At 55.9% G+C, this 12,295-nt stretch overlaps 1 protein-coding gene across 1 annotated transcript; it reads left to right on the plus strand.

The window, feature by feature from the left end:
- Positions 1–515: 515 nt before the first annotated feature.
- Positions 516–11,795, plus strand: LOC103582530 (potassium voltage-gated channel subfamily C member 1-like; the record flags this gene model as incomplete). The annotated part of the gene is made up of 3 exons (XM_008564094.1): positions 516–1,449; positions 8,504–8,692; positions 10,731–11,795. Coding segments are annotated over 3 exons (1,188 nt in total), but the record flags the coding sequence as incomplete, so codon positions are not given.
- Between the last annotated feature and the right edge of the window lie 500 nt (positions 11,796–12,295).

The following is a 12,295-nucleotide window of genomic DNA, read 5'->3' on the forward strand; positions in this document are numbered from 1 at the left end:
TTTTCAAATACATACACATTGTGGAAGGGTTAAGTCTAGCTAATTAAAACATGCGTTGCCCCACATAGTTATCATCCTTGTGGGTGGTCACGTTTATGCGTCAGGGTCGCTCAATGCTTTAACAAATCACCTCTGAACTGCAGTGGCCTCACATGATAGAAGTTAATTTCCTCCTCAGGCAACAGTTCGATGAGGGCATTTAGTGGATGGCTTTCTTTCCAGGGGCCCAGGCTCCTTCCCTCTGGTGGTTCTAGTGGCCCCTCGGGCATGTGGCTGGCAACGGTAGGAAGAGAGAGCACATGGAAGGTTGAGGAGGAGGGATTTACAAGCCACGCCTGACTGCCCTGCACGTCCCTGTGCCCTGAGGAGGGAGATGTGGCCCGTCAGCTTGGGTCGCCTTGCAGGGGGCCTTGCGCAGGCGTCTTCCTCTGACTGGACCCAACACAAGGCCCCCCGGGCTTCTCCCCTCTGGGTGGGAGGGGCTCCCCTCTGACTCTGTGTGTTTCTCCCCACAGTATGTGGCCTTTGCCTCCCTCTTCTTCATCCTGGTCTCCATCACCACTTTTTGCCTGGAGACCCACGAGCGCTTCAACCCCATCGTGAACAAGACGGAGATCGAGAACGTTCGGAACGGCACGCAGGTGCGCTACTACCGGGAAGCGGAGACGGAGGCCTTCCTCACCTACATCGAGGGCGTCTGCGTGGTCTGGTTCACCTTCGAGTTCCTCATGCGTGTCGTCTTCTGCCCCAACAAGGTGGAGTTCGTCAAGAACTCGCTCAACATCATCGACTTCGTGGCCATCCTCCCCTTCTACCTGGAGGTGGGCCTGAGCGGGCTGTCGTCCAAGGCGGCCAAGGACGTGCTGGGCTTCCTGCGCGTCGTCCGCTTCGTGCGTATCCTGCGCATCTTCAAGCTGACCCGCCACTTCGTGGGCCTGCGGGTCCTGGGCCACACGCTCCGCGCCAGCACCAACGAGTTCCTGCTGCTCATCATCTTCCTGGCCCTGGGCGTGCTCATCTTCGCCACCATGATCTACTACGCCGAGAGGATAGGGGCGCAGCCCAACGACCCCAGCGCCAGCGAGCACACGCACTTTAAGAACATCCCCATCGGCTTCTGGTGGGCCGTGGTCACCATGACGACGCTGGGCTATGGAGACATGTACCCGCAGACGTGGTCCGGCATGCTGGTGGGGGCGCTGTGCGCGCTGGCGGGCGTGCTGACCATCGCCATGCCCGTGCCCGTCATCGTGAACAATTTCGGGATGTACTACTCCTTAGCCATGGCTAAGCAGAAACTACCAAAGAAAAAAAAGAAGCATATTCCACGGCCACCGCAGCTGGGATCTCCCAATTATTGTAAATCTGTCGTAAACTCTCCACACCACAGTACTCAGAGTGACACATGTCCGCTGGCCCAGGAAGAAATTTTAGAAATTAACAGAGCAGGTAGGAAACCTCTTAGAGGCATGTCGATCTGACCTTTCACTTCCGCCCCCGTAGCGATGATTGCAGATCCAGTCAGACTGCTTCCTTAGTTCCGTGGGCGACCCCGGACCCCGCACTCGCTCTGGAGGTGTGGAGCCTGGGGGCCCAGGGAGATGCTGGGCAGCCAAATGCAGAAGGCAAGAGCCTGCTAGAGGAACCTCCCTGGTGGCCCCGGGTAAGGAAGTTGACACGGTTGGTCTCGTGATGTTCTGAAGAGAGGACATGGCCTGCCAGGTGGCTGAGGACTGTCTTAGCAGGAGCCCAGGGGGCTGCTGCTGCTTGGGTGGGCAGGAGTAGGGCATGAGTCTGTGACTCAGGCCACCGACCCAGTGTTGGGGCAGGGTGGGGGCGGGGGGGACTCGGAAGGGCCAGACAGGTTTTGATTTGGTCCTTAACACAGCTCCCTTCAGGCTGTGCAGACGGCAGAAATGGTGCATGGGATCTGGCAGGAGGGTCCCTGCAAAGGCAGTAGCAAGGATCCTCACCCCCCACAGAGCCTGTCTCCATAGCTGAGTAGAATTCCTGCTTTGATTCCGGCTGCCCAGCTCCAGGTCCTGCTTGGGAGACGCCTCTAGCCCTCCGTGACAAGCTTACTTATCCCATAGCATGCCGAACCAACTCATCTTCTACCACCACTCTAGAGTTTAGCGTTTATCTTTAGGAACCTGTTGGAGTGACTCTAGCTTTCATGTTGTCTGTTTGGGTTGATGGTTGAGTGGGAGTTTCCAGTGACCTCCTGATGGAAGTGGCTGCTGGTGAGCAAAGGACTAGAGGGGGCCACCACCCCGGGCAGCTTAGATGAAAGCACTACAGACCAGCAACAACCTCCCACCGAGGGTTCTCCCCGTTTCCGGCGGTAGGGACTGCAGCAGCAATACAAGACATCCCAACCAGTGTATGACCACTTTCCCCTGAATTCACTGGGGTCGGGGCGGGGGGAGGGGGGTTATGAAACAATACTAGTCACTGTGGGATATATTCTAATATTCCATGGCTAGTGGTTCATTGTGGGACTATCTCAGTTTTATGAGAACTGCACATAGCACATAAAGTTGATCATGGGGCTCTGGTCTGAAGATATAAAGCCCATAGTCTACCTCTACCCATGGAATACCATCGACTTATTCTGTGGACACAGGGATTTCAAAGGAACAGATGACCCAGAGAAGAAAGACAATACTGAGCTCAGAAGGAGTACCAGGGTGAGCAGGAGGTTGATGGGAGAGATTAGGTAGCATTTATTCTATGAAAGACATCCCGTGCCCAGGTCTGGCAGGGGGGACTGCAGGCTGGCTCAGCCCCAGGTGAGGATGTTTCCCCCTGGTTTGGGTGGCCTCTCCCAGTGGATGACTGCTTTCCTTCCCCACTGATGCGCTCTGACCCACCACCCCATCCTGATCCTGTCTGGCTTCATTCCACAGCCATGCCAGCCACAGCAGTAACCCCAAGGCCCACGTCTCTGCCCATAGGGGCTATCCAGACCCTTGTCCCTGTCCCATACCCTTCCCTTCCTGGGATTCCTGGAGGCACCTGAGAAGAATGTGGCTAGTGTCCTGGGCTGTGCCAAGGGTGGACAGGGGTCTCAGAGGCTGAATTAGGGGGCCCGGCCAAGACATGGCTCCTGCTCCTTGGAAAGCCTCCACCCCACCTCTGTGCTTTGGATTAGTTAGCCAGGGACGTCTGGAGCCACCACCAGGGCAAGGACAGTTCCTGGGGCTCTGGGGGAGGGTTCCACCTTGGGCCCCAGCAGCAGGAGCTCAGCCTGAGTGGCATTGCCATGGCACTGCTTGGCCCTTCCATTGTGTCCTCCTCCACACTGACCTTTCAGGATGGGTGCCCCAAGCCTGGGTGCCCCAGGCCAGGCCGTAAAGGATCCCCAGTTCACTCCAGGCAGGCATAGATTCCTCTGTATTCCTAGACCATGCCAGTGTTATCCATGTGCTGAGGACATGCATGCACACACACACACACACATGCAGGAGTGCAGATGTGTGTGTGACATGCACACCAGCTAGTCCCAGACACACAAGCCCTCTTCCCATGCTCCAGCAGCCCTGTAAAACCCATGCACTCCTGTGGGATTCCCCTTGTTTCATCGCCCCTCCCTAGCCTTGGCAGCCCTGCTCTTGGGAGCCACCTTGCCCTGGCTCCAGGTTTTGGGGATGCAGAGGGCTCTGGCTTGGACAGTCTGTATGGCTGAGGATGTATTTGGGCCCGCCCACACTTGCCCTCTGAAGGCTGCATGCCTCCTGGATCCTCCTGCTTTCTCCCCCCATGCTGTGTCCCCACTCCCTGCCGCAAGCACTCGCTTCCCCTGGTGGTGTTGGTGCTGTCCTGACGTCCAGACCCGTGTGTGAGACCTGGATTATCTGCCACCAAGGGGGTGTGTGAGGCTCAAGGCGAGTCCTCCCCCATCTCTGCACCCGAGTCCCTTCCCACTCGCCTTCTTTCCTGCTTGTGGCTTTGCACCCAGATGGGCACGGGGATGGGGGTGAGTTTGTGAGAGAGTGAGGGGGAGGCCCGAGGCAAGGGAGGCAATGTGGTGGGTGGAAAGCAGGCCCTAAGGAATTGTGGGGGGTGAGATGCAGGCCCCCGAGGCCTTTCTAGCCTCACTCCACCCCTGAGGGTGACCAGAACCTGGGCTTCTCCAATTCAACTTTTCACACCTGGATGAAGGGCCAGGTGCAGCCTGCTGGGCTCTGAGGGCATCACACCCCCAGGCTGGAGCCCTGGGAATGAAGCAAGGCCTCCCGGTTGCACGGCAGCCCCTTCCCTCACTTCCACGTCTTGATCCCTCCTGAAAACTCAGTCTGTGTGTCTGTCCCAGGGGTGATCTAGTCTGCTCCTCTGTGCCATGGCTGGCATGGCCTCCGTGTTTAGGGTCTCATCCTGGGGGGTTGTCAAGAGTCCAATTCTCACCTGGTTGTAGGGCCTCTTAGGGGGCTGCCAGGAGGGTGCCCTGCACAGCCAGGGACTGTCAGGGCTGATGGCCCACAAGAAGCTGCCCCTCTCCCAGAAAGGGCCTCCCTGCCCCGTCTGCAGCTGGGGCCCAGACCAGCTGCTCTGGACAGCTCGGAGTGCTTCCTCTGTCCTGCTGTGTCCGTTCACGTGTGTCTTGTCCATCTCTGCTCCTGTGATGTGGGTTGGTCCTTTGTGGTGCCTTGCCCAGGGCTGCAGGGTCCTGAGTGAGTAGGCGAGCAAGGGGGGAGGGGTGGTGGCCAGGCTCCCTTCCTGCCCATGGGCATGTACGGCAGCAGTGAGGTCGCAGAGAAGCTCCTGCCTGGATCCCCTGGGAGCTACCATGGCAGACTCTGGGTCATCTTTGGTGGGGAGTTCTCCCCTAAGCAGCAGAGCCCCAAATGCCCTGTCCCTGGCTCCTCTACCCTTCCCCTGCTGGGCTGCAGTGGCTGCCCAGGGTGTGGTGCTAGCCCACGGGGCAGGGAGGGTGACGGGCTTGTGGTCGGAGCTGGCCAGGCGGGGGTGGGGCTGAAAGAGTTTCCGCACAGTCCAGCGGCAGGGTTGGCAGCTGGAGCCCTGCGTGGGGTCCTCGTGGCCCCTGGACAGCTCAGGGGAAGTAGCAGAGAAGTGAGCTGACTCTGAGGGCCAGGCATGGGTGTTCTTTTCCATGTTGTTCACATTCTTTTTCTCTCTCTCCACTAATCATGTTTCTCTCTCTCTCTCTCTTTCCTCCTTTGTTGCATGACTTGTGCCGGTTCTCGTGATTGTACTCTGCTCGTGTCTCTCACAGACTGTCCCCATTTAGCCCGGGACGTTTTCCCCTGAGTCCCAGCTGGGCAGATCCTTCGGGGCTAACCCCAAGGAAATGCCCGGCCACCCCCCACCCCACCCCAGCCCTGCGTGTGCCCCCGGTACCCACTGCTGGTGTGAACAGTAAGTACGTCAGTGGCACCTGGAGACCGGGGCACACAGGCCAGTCTTGCTGGCTGAGGGCCCAGCGACGCTGGTTCTCCTTGCTCCAAAGTTTAAAAAAAAATGACCCCCTCACGGATGCTCATCTCAGCCCATTTCAAAGCCTGGAAACCATCTCTGAGACGCTGCCCATGCTGCCATTTCATCATTGCAGGCCTGTGGGTCTAGTGGGGGCCTGGGGGCCCTGGACCAAGGGAGGTGGGGCCCCAGGCTTCTGGAAAGCAGGCGGGAACCAAGGCTCCAAGCTGCCATCTCATCCAAAGGGTGGAGCAGGGGCAGGAGGATGGGGGGCCTTAGGTGAGCTCGCAGCTGTGGCCCTTTTCATGGGTTCCCAAGATTTAGACAGTTGGCCCCTCCTTTGTCTCTCTCTTCCGCCCACCCCTCTGAAGTTAGGGAGGGCGAAGACTCCCAGTTTCTGGGAGCATCCCAAACTGCAGACAAATCAACAGCCCAGGGAGGCTGGGCTCATCCACAGAGCAAGACTTAAACACCCCACCCAATCACAGTCCCCTCGTCAAAGGTCAAAGTAGAGCGAAAAAGCAGGGTCTGGGGTGTCCTGTGAATCCCCCACGGAGGGAAAGGTACCTAGCTCTCACCCCCTCACCTCCCCGGGCTCTCTGATGGCTGTTCCTTGCCCCCACCCCTGCAGTGAAAACCAGCCCCAACTTTGGGCTTCTTAAAGGTGGTAGGAGCTGGGAGCCCCAGGGGAGTGGGGGACTGGTGGACAGAGCCAGAGGAGGGGTCTCAGGCTGCACCATCTCCACGGAGGTGGAGGCAGAGAGGGGCACCCAGCTCTGACCCATCCCCTGGCCAAGAACTGACAGATGATGGCCTACAAAGAGACAGCAGGTCCTCACTGCCCCTAGATGGAAACGCTGCCTGGGAGGACCCAGCATTTTCCCCTCAAGGAAATTCAAGCAGGGTACTATGGGCCCCACCTGCACACCCTCATCCACTTCCCCCTCCAGACCGCTCCTCTCCGCTCTCCCGATGCTTTCCTCCCTCAGCCCAGAGACCCTTGGGAAGGAAGACAGGGGCCAACCAGATTGGGAGGCAGGACCGGGCGTGTGTGTGCACACACGTGTGTGCCTGCAGACACGCCCCCGCATGCTAGACAGCCCCCAGCTCCCAGGGAGCCCCCAGCCCCAGTCACGTGGTGTCAGAGTTACCTTGGTAACTGGCCTTTCTGGTTCAGAGTAAGTGGAGGAGTGAAGCCCCTGGGATTTGTCAAGAAACACACTGTACGTGAAATGCTTTGCCATCTTGTACGAGAGATTTTTTTTTAAGTTCCAAAATTATGATGGGATTTTTTTTTGGATTTGCTTTATGAATAAACCTGATTGGTCCATTTCTCTTTCGACTGACTGCCTCTTTGTAGTGACATGATGTGTACACGGGGGGTGGTCCCACCCACGCGCACGCTGAGTATGTGCACGTGGAGAAGGATCACTTCTGCGTGTAGTTACATGATGTGAACAGGATCACAAGAGAGTGTCAAATCGGGTGGGAACTGTCTCCAGCATTTTCCCTCTGAGTCTTTCAGACAGCCTCCCTTAATGTGGCCACACCCATGTTGGTTTCCTTCTTCCACAAAAGGGCTTGCCCTTGAGGCTCTTGCCCCAGATGAAGTGTTTGAGTAGGCTCCACCGTGGCCAGAAAGAGTCTGCTTTGGGGGCAGAGAGTGTGGGGCAGGCTCAGTCCCCAAGAGTAACAGGGCAGAGGCAAGGGCCAGTCAGAGCTACCTCTGCTAGCTCCACAGGCTTCCAGGGCTCTGCTCCTGGAACTGGAGAGACAGAGCTCCTTGCTCTGGCTACACTTTGCCCCCTACCAAATGTGCCCCAGAACTCCTCTCAGGTTCCTTCCCAGGCTACCACAGAGGCCAAGACTTGAATTTTCCCCACCCAAGTCCATCAGCTGCTGTTGTCTTCTACACATCATTTGCTCTGCTTTGCCGGGGACACTGACAAGAGGAGACACAGGAATGGGAGCTCCCCCACATCCATGTCCCGCTGTCACGGCCTCATGCGTACATCCCTGTTGTGCCTGTGCAAGCTGACCAGACCCGCTGGGCAGCACAGGTGGAAGACACTGGCTTGATATGCATGGGGATCCAGGCAGACTGAGTGTTGGGCATAGATCTGTGTGGGGATGGAGCAGATGGAGTGGTCGAGCTGGGTCTGCATGGGGACAGAGGAGACTGTGTGGCCAGGCCTAATCTGTAAGGGGTACAGGGCATGCAGAGTGACCAGATTGGGTCTGCGTGGAAAACAGAGGAGACGGCATGGCCAGGCCTAATCTGTATAGGGGATGGGGCATACAGAGTGACCAGATTGGGTCTAAATGGGGACAGAGGAGACTAGGTGGCCGGGTTTAGTCTGCAGGGGGGACAGGGCATACAGAGTGACTGGACTGGGTCTGCATGGGGACAGAGGAGACTAGGTGGCCAGGTCTAGTCTGCATGGGGGATGGGGCACACAGACTGACCAGTTTGGGTATGCATGGGTGGGGAGCAGGTTGAGTGATCAGGTAGGATATTGGGGGGGACAGCAGGAATCAAGTGATCAGATGGGATCCCAGTAGGGAATGAAGCAGAGCTGATTGGATGAGTCTGGATGGAGCTAGGGCAGCCTAAGCAACTGGCCAGATGTGGATGGGTGACAGGCTCTGGTCAGCAGCAGAGAGGTCCAAAAAGGCTGCCTCTCTGGACTGGAGTGTTTCTGCTTGTCTGTCTGTCTTCCCCTGAGCTCTGTGTCTGGCCCTCTCCCCATGACTGCATCCACACCATCCTGTGTCATCGACCCCTTTGGGCCCTGGGCCCAGCCCCCAGCACTGCACCTGCTGGGCCCATCACCAACTCATCTTTTTGCAAACTTTGAGCAAACCCAGAAGTCCCTCCCTCCCAGCATCATGGCAGCCCCCAGGCTGCCTGAATGAGCTGAGATCCCCAGCCTCGTGCCCTGCTCAATGCCTGCTTCTCCATCCTCAGGGATGGGCTGCCCTCTGCCAATGCCCCACCTCTGGCCTATCCCCCACACCAACTAAACAGTTTTCAGTGTCTCAATAGCTTCTGCTTATATGTTTGAAGATTCCAAACTGAATGGGGAGGTGGCGAAGGCCGCGCTGGCGAACGAAGACTGCCCCCACATAGACCAGGCCCTCACTCCCGATGAGGGCCTGCCCTTTACGCGTTCGGGCACCCGCGAGAGATACGGACCCTGCTTCCTCTTATCAACTGGGGAGTACGCGTGCCCACCTGGTGGAGGAATGAGAAAGGGTATGTAGAGGAAGCTGGAGCACTGTTCATCGGCTGGGCCCACCTCGCGCTCCTGCAGATGGGTGGGCAGGGTGGCGGGTGAGGGGTGCTGAGGGGCAGGCAGGCACACCAAGGGGGCAGGGATGAAGGGAGTCCCCCAGGGTCAGCCCCTGGAGGTCTGAGTCCCTGTCCCCTAAGCAGATGTCAGGCTGGCAGAGAGAACCTGAGGCCCAGGAAGCTGGGGGTTGATATTGAGCTAAGGGGCTTGGGACAGGCTGGTTGATGACAGCCATGATCCCAAGGCAGGGGGTCCCAGGGATGAGGAGGAGCCTTGACTCCCCCAGACAGCTCTGGCAGATGACAGGTCAGGTCCAGAAGGCCAAGAGACCTCTCCTCTCCTTTGGTTGAGGAGGGCGGTGGGGTGGCCTGGCCTGACCAGGACCCTGTGGGCTTAGCTACCCAAAATGTATATTCTGGAAGCAGCATTCTTTAAAGAGAATCCACGGGCCAGTGGGCAGGGAGGGATGAAGAGAGAGGTGGCTTCAGAGCTTGGGTGTAAGGCCATTGTCCCTACACAGGTAAAGTGTGCTCCAGTCAAAATATTGCTAGTGGCAGATAGAGAACTTGCCAAGAGAAGGTGGTTTAGCAAGACTCTGTGAGTTCCTTCCATCCCCAGTGCCCACTGACCACTACCGTGGGTTTGGTCAGCACCACTTGTGGTTGGTGAAGGCTGAGACCAGTGGTGGCCTGTCTGCTCAAGGTCTCCTTTCACACAGAACTGTAGGTGACCCTACTGGAGAGGAAGGCTTCTACTAGAGCTTGAGCACGGGCTGGGGAGAGGCTTGGGGTGGGGGCCCAGAGCACCCTAACTCAAGACTCCACGCATTGGTCTGGCCTGGAAGGCGGAGAAAGCCCTTCTTGGTGCAGCAGACTGGCTGGGCAGCTCGTGCATGTCTTGGAGCACCATACGCTCTCACACAGATGCATGCTGACTGGGGTGAGCAATCTGGGTCAGACAAGTAGTTGGGTTTTGGAGAGCAGCAGTTAGGGTAGCCTGTGGCCATTCGCAACTGCTCCAATATTTGAAGTGGTTAAACCATACACAAGGAGAAAACAGAATTCAAAATCAAAAGTAAACCCAGGAGAGGCAGCCTACACTGAGATGAGGGCAAGTCCTTCTGGTCACTAGTGCTTAATTGTGCCCACCTGGTCTAGGCTGGGCCCTGCTTCTGTGGCCTGCCTGGAGGTCCCTCGGACCCCAGCATGGTGTAGCACCCTGCATGGTTCTGCATGGCAGAGGCCTTGGGGAGGGCCCCATCCTTCGCACCCTCCATGGATGGGCCTGATGCTCCCCTTTGCAACTGGCTTTTTTCCCAGGTGGAGGCTCTAGAATGCACAGGAGCAGGGGCAGCCCTGGGGAGTGAGAAGGAGAGCAGGTAGACCGTTCCCAGTGGCTGTGTCCTGCCTAGTAAGGTCTCATGGGCTGCCTGTCTCCTTGATTGTTGGATTTATCAGCGTGGCCTAAAAGAAGAGACAGGAGAGTCTCTTTACTGTGCTTCCAGAAGCCCAGGGAGTGTGGGACAGAAGCAGCCCCATCTCCCTGCAGTGGCTAGGGAACCCAGCAGCAACCACTGTCTAGAGGTGATACCCACTCCCCAGTTCCACAGGGGCTTAGGTGCGGGAGTGTTTGAGAGGTGCCAAGGGTTAAGTTTCCCCACCCACATCCACCTGGCCCCCATTGTCATGGAGTCATGGAGTCATGGCAACCGCCAAGGACTTGCTTTTCTCAGGCTAATTCTGAGCCATAAGCCCTGCAGGTGTTTGAATCCATGTTCAGAGTAGGAGAAGAATTAGGGACTTAACCCGTTCCCCCAGGAGGGAAAGAGGCGTGCTAGGCTGGCTCACTGCATGGGAAATCCAAGCCAGCTGGAGAAGAATCTGCCTGCCTCTGCATGTGGCTGTACTGTCTTTCCTCCTCCTTCCTTAAGAACTAAGTACCAAGCGGGATGGGAAAGCCAAGAAGAGAAGCTCAAGTGTTAATTGTATTCTTTACATACAGATCTTTGCAAAGAAAGCCCTGTCATTGCTAAGTATATGCCGACAGAGGCTGTGAGAGTGACTTGACCAGGCGGCTTGGCCGAGGACACTGGTGGCTATTAAGCATCTGGGTGGACCTGCAGCCCCTCCTCACCCTCGGACAGAGTAAATTCACGCCATGCAGGTTTGCCGGACGAGTCCGAGTGGCCCAGGCATTGTACTAGGACGGACGTAGCTTTTCCTACGGCCAAATGGTAACTGACCGTAGAGGATTTCTTTTCCTTCTTTTCATTTTTTAAAATTTTATTTTATTTGGGGAGGGGGGGTGGAGGGGTTCCTTAGCATGACTTGCATGAAGTTCAACAGAAAACCCAGCAAGCCAAACCCATCAAACCCCTGCAACTGTATGATTACCCTAAACAACAATAATGAAAAGAAAAAGCAAAAGTCTTTATTTTCTTTCAAAACTCTTTACTTTTACACACATTGTTGGAGCCAAACTGTAACGACATTCGGTAGAAACCTGTACATTTCTGGGGGTGGGGGGCAAGGGGAGGAAGAACGGGGATGGAGAATGGGTTGTCTCCCTTTTTGTACACAAGATCGAGAGTAAAGGTTCCAAAAAGGGCAGTCGGTCAGTCATCGGTCATATTGACCTCACCTTCGTAGCTCATCTCTCATGCAGAAACTGAGAACTTTGCTCCAAATAGAATCGTGGAAACTCGCACTGCCGCCTTCTTCCCTCTCTGTTTGGCATGCTTGTGACCCACCGGACGTCTCCCCAAGACCCCTGACAGCGGCCAGTCTAGGTCGATTCTCTCATCTTATCAGTGCGTAGATCCAGTGTGACCAACTTTCATAACAAATTGTTCATAATAAATAATCAACACCATACGGATTTTCCAAGTGTTACTTTAAAACCAGGATGTAGAGCACCAAAAGATCAGGACCATGGGAGGAGCAACTCCTCCACTTTTATTAAGACACAACCTGGCATTGTATGCAATTTAGTACTTCAGAGTAAAAAACTGCATGCCCAATGTTATGCAAAGCGACTCTAGCATGAAATAAATTTTGTATCATGGTTTCTGTATAGTCTAAAGCAGATTTGTTTTCCTGAAGCAATCGGAGGTTTGCAGAGACACACTTCTGCATCTCGAATAAATATAGTATTTTCCCAACAGAAACAGAGGACAGTAGCTTGGCTTTGGTCTGATTCTAAAATTAGTGGGGGGGTTGGGTGGGGGGGAGAAAAGGATGATATTTTTGAAAAACACATGCTTGAGTTGAAAAAAAAAAATGCAACATCTCGAGCTTTCACTGCAGCTCACAACATTTCCTGGAAAGAGCAATGATAGCTCAACACCCTCCCCCTCCCTGGGCCCTGGCCCCAATAATAAAAAGCTGACTTTTGAGATGAAGCATGGATTTGGGTTTTTATTGCCTTCAGGCAGTGTCGCGATTCTGCTCTGGGCCTCTGGTCTGCTGTGGCTGGGTAGGTAAACCTGGGCCCTGGCTACTCTGGTCTCAAGGGTCCACCTTAAGGCACTTGCTGTTTTCTCTCAGGAGGAAAGCCAGGCTCTAAGG

The sequence above is a fragment of the Galeopterus variegatus genome, unplaced genomic scaffold (genome assembly GCF_000696425.1).
Source record: "Galeopterus variegatus unplaced genomic scaffold, G_variegatus-3.0.2 Scaffold16634, whole genome shotgun sequence".
Classification (NCBI taxonomy): Eukaryota; Metazoa; Chordata; class Mammalia; order Dermoptera; family Cynocephalidae; genus Galeopterus; species Galeopterus variegatus.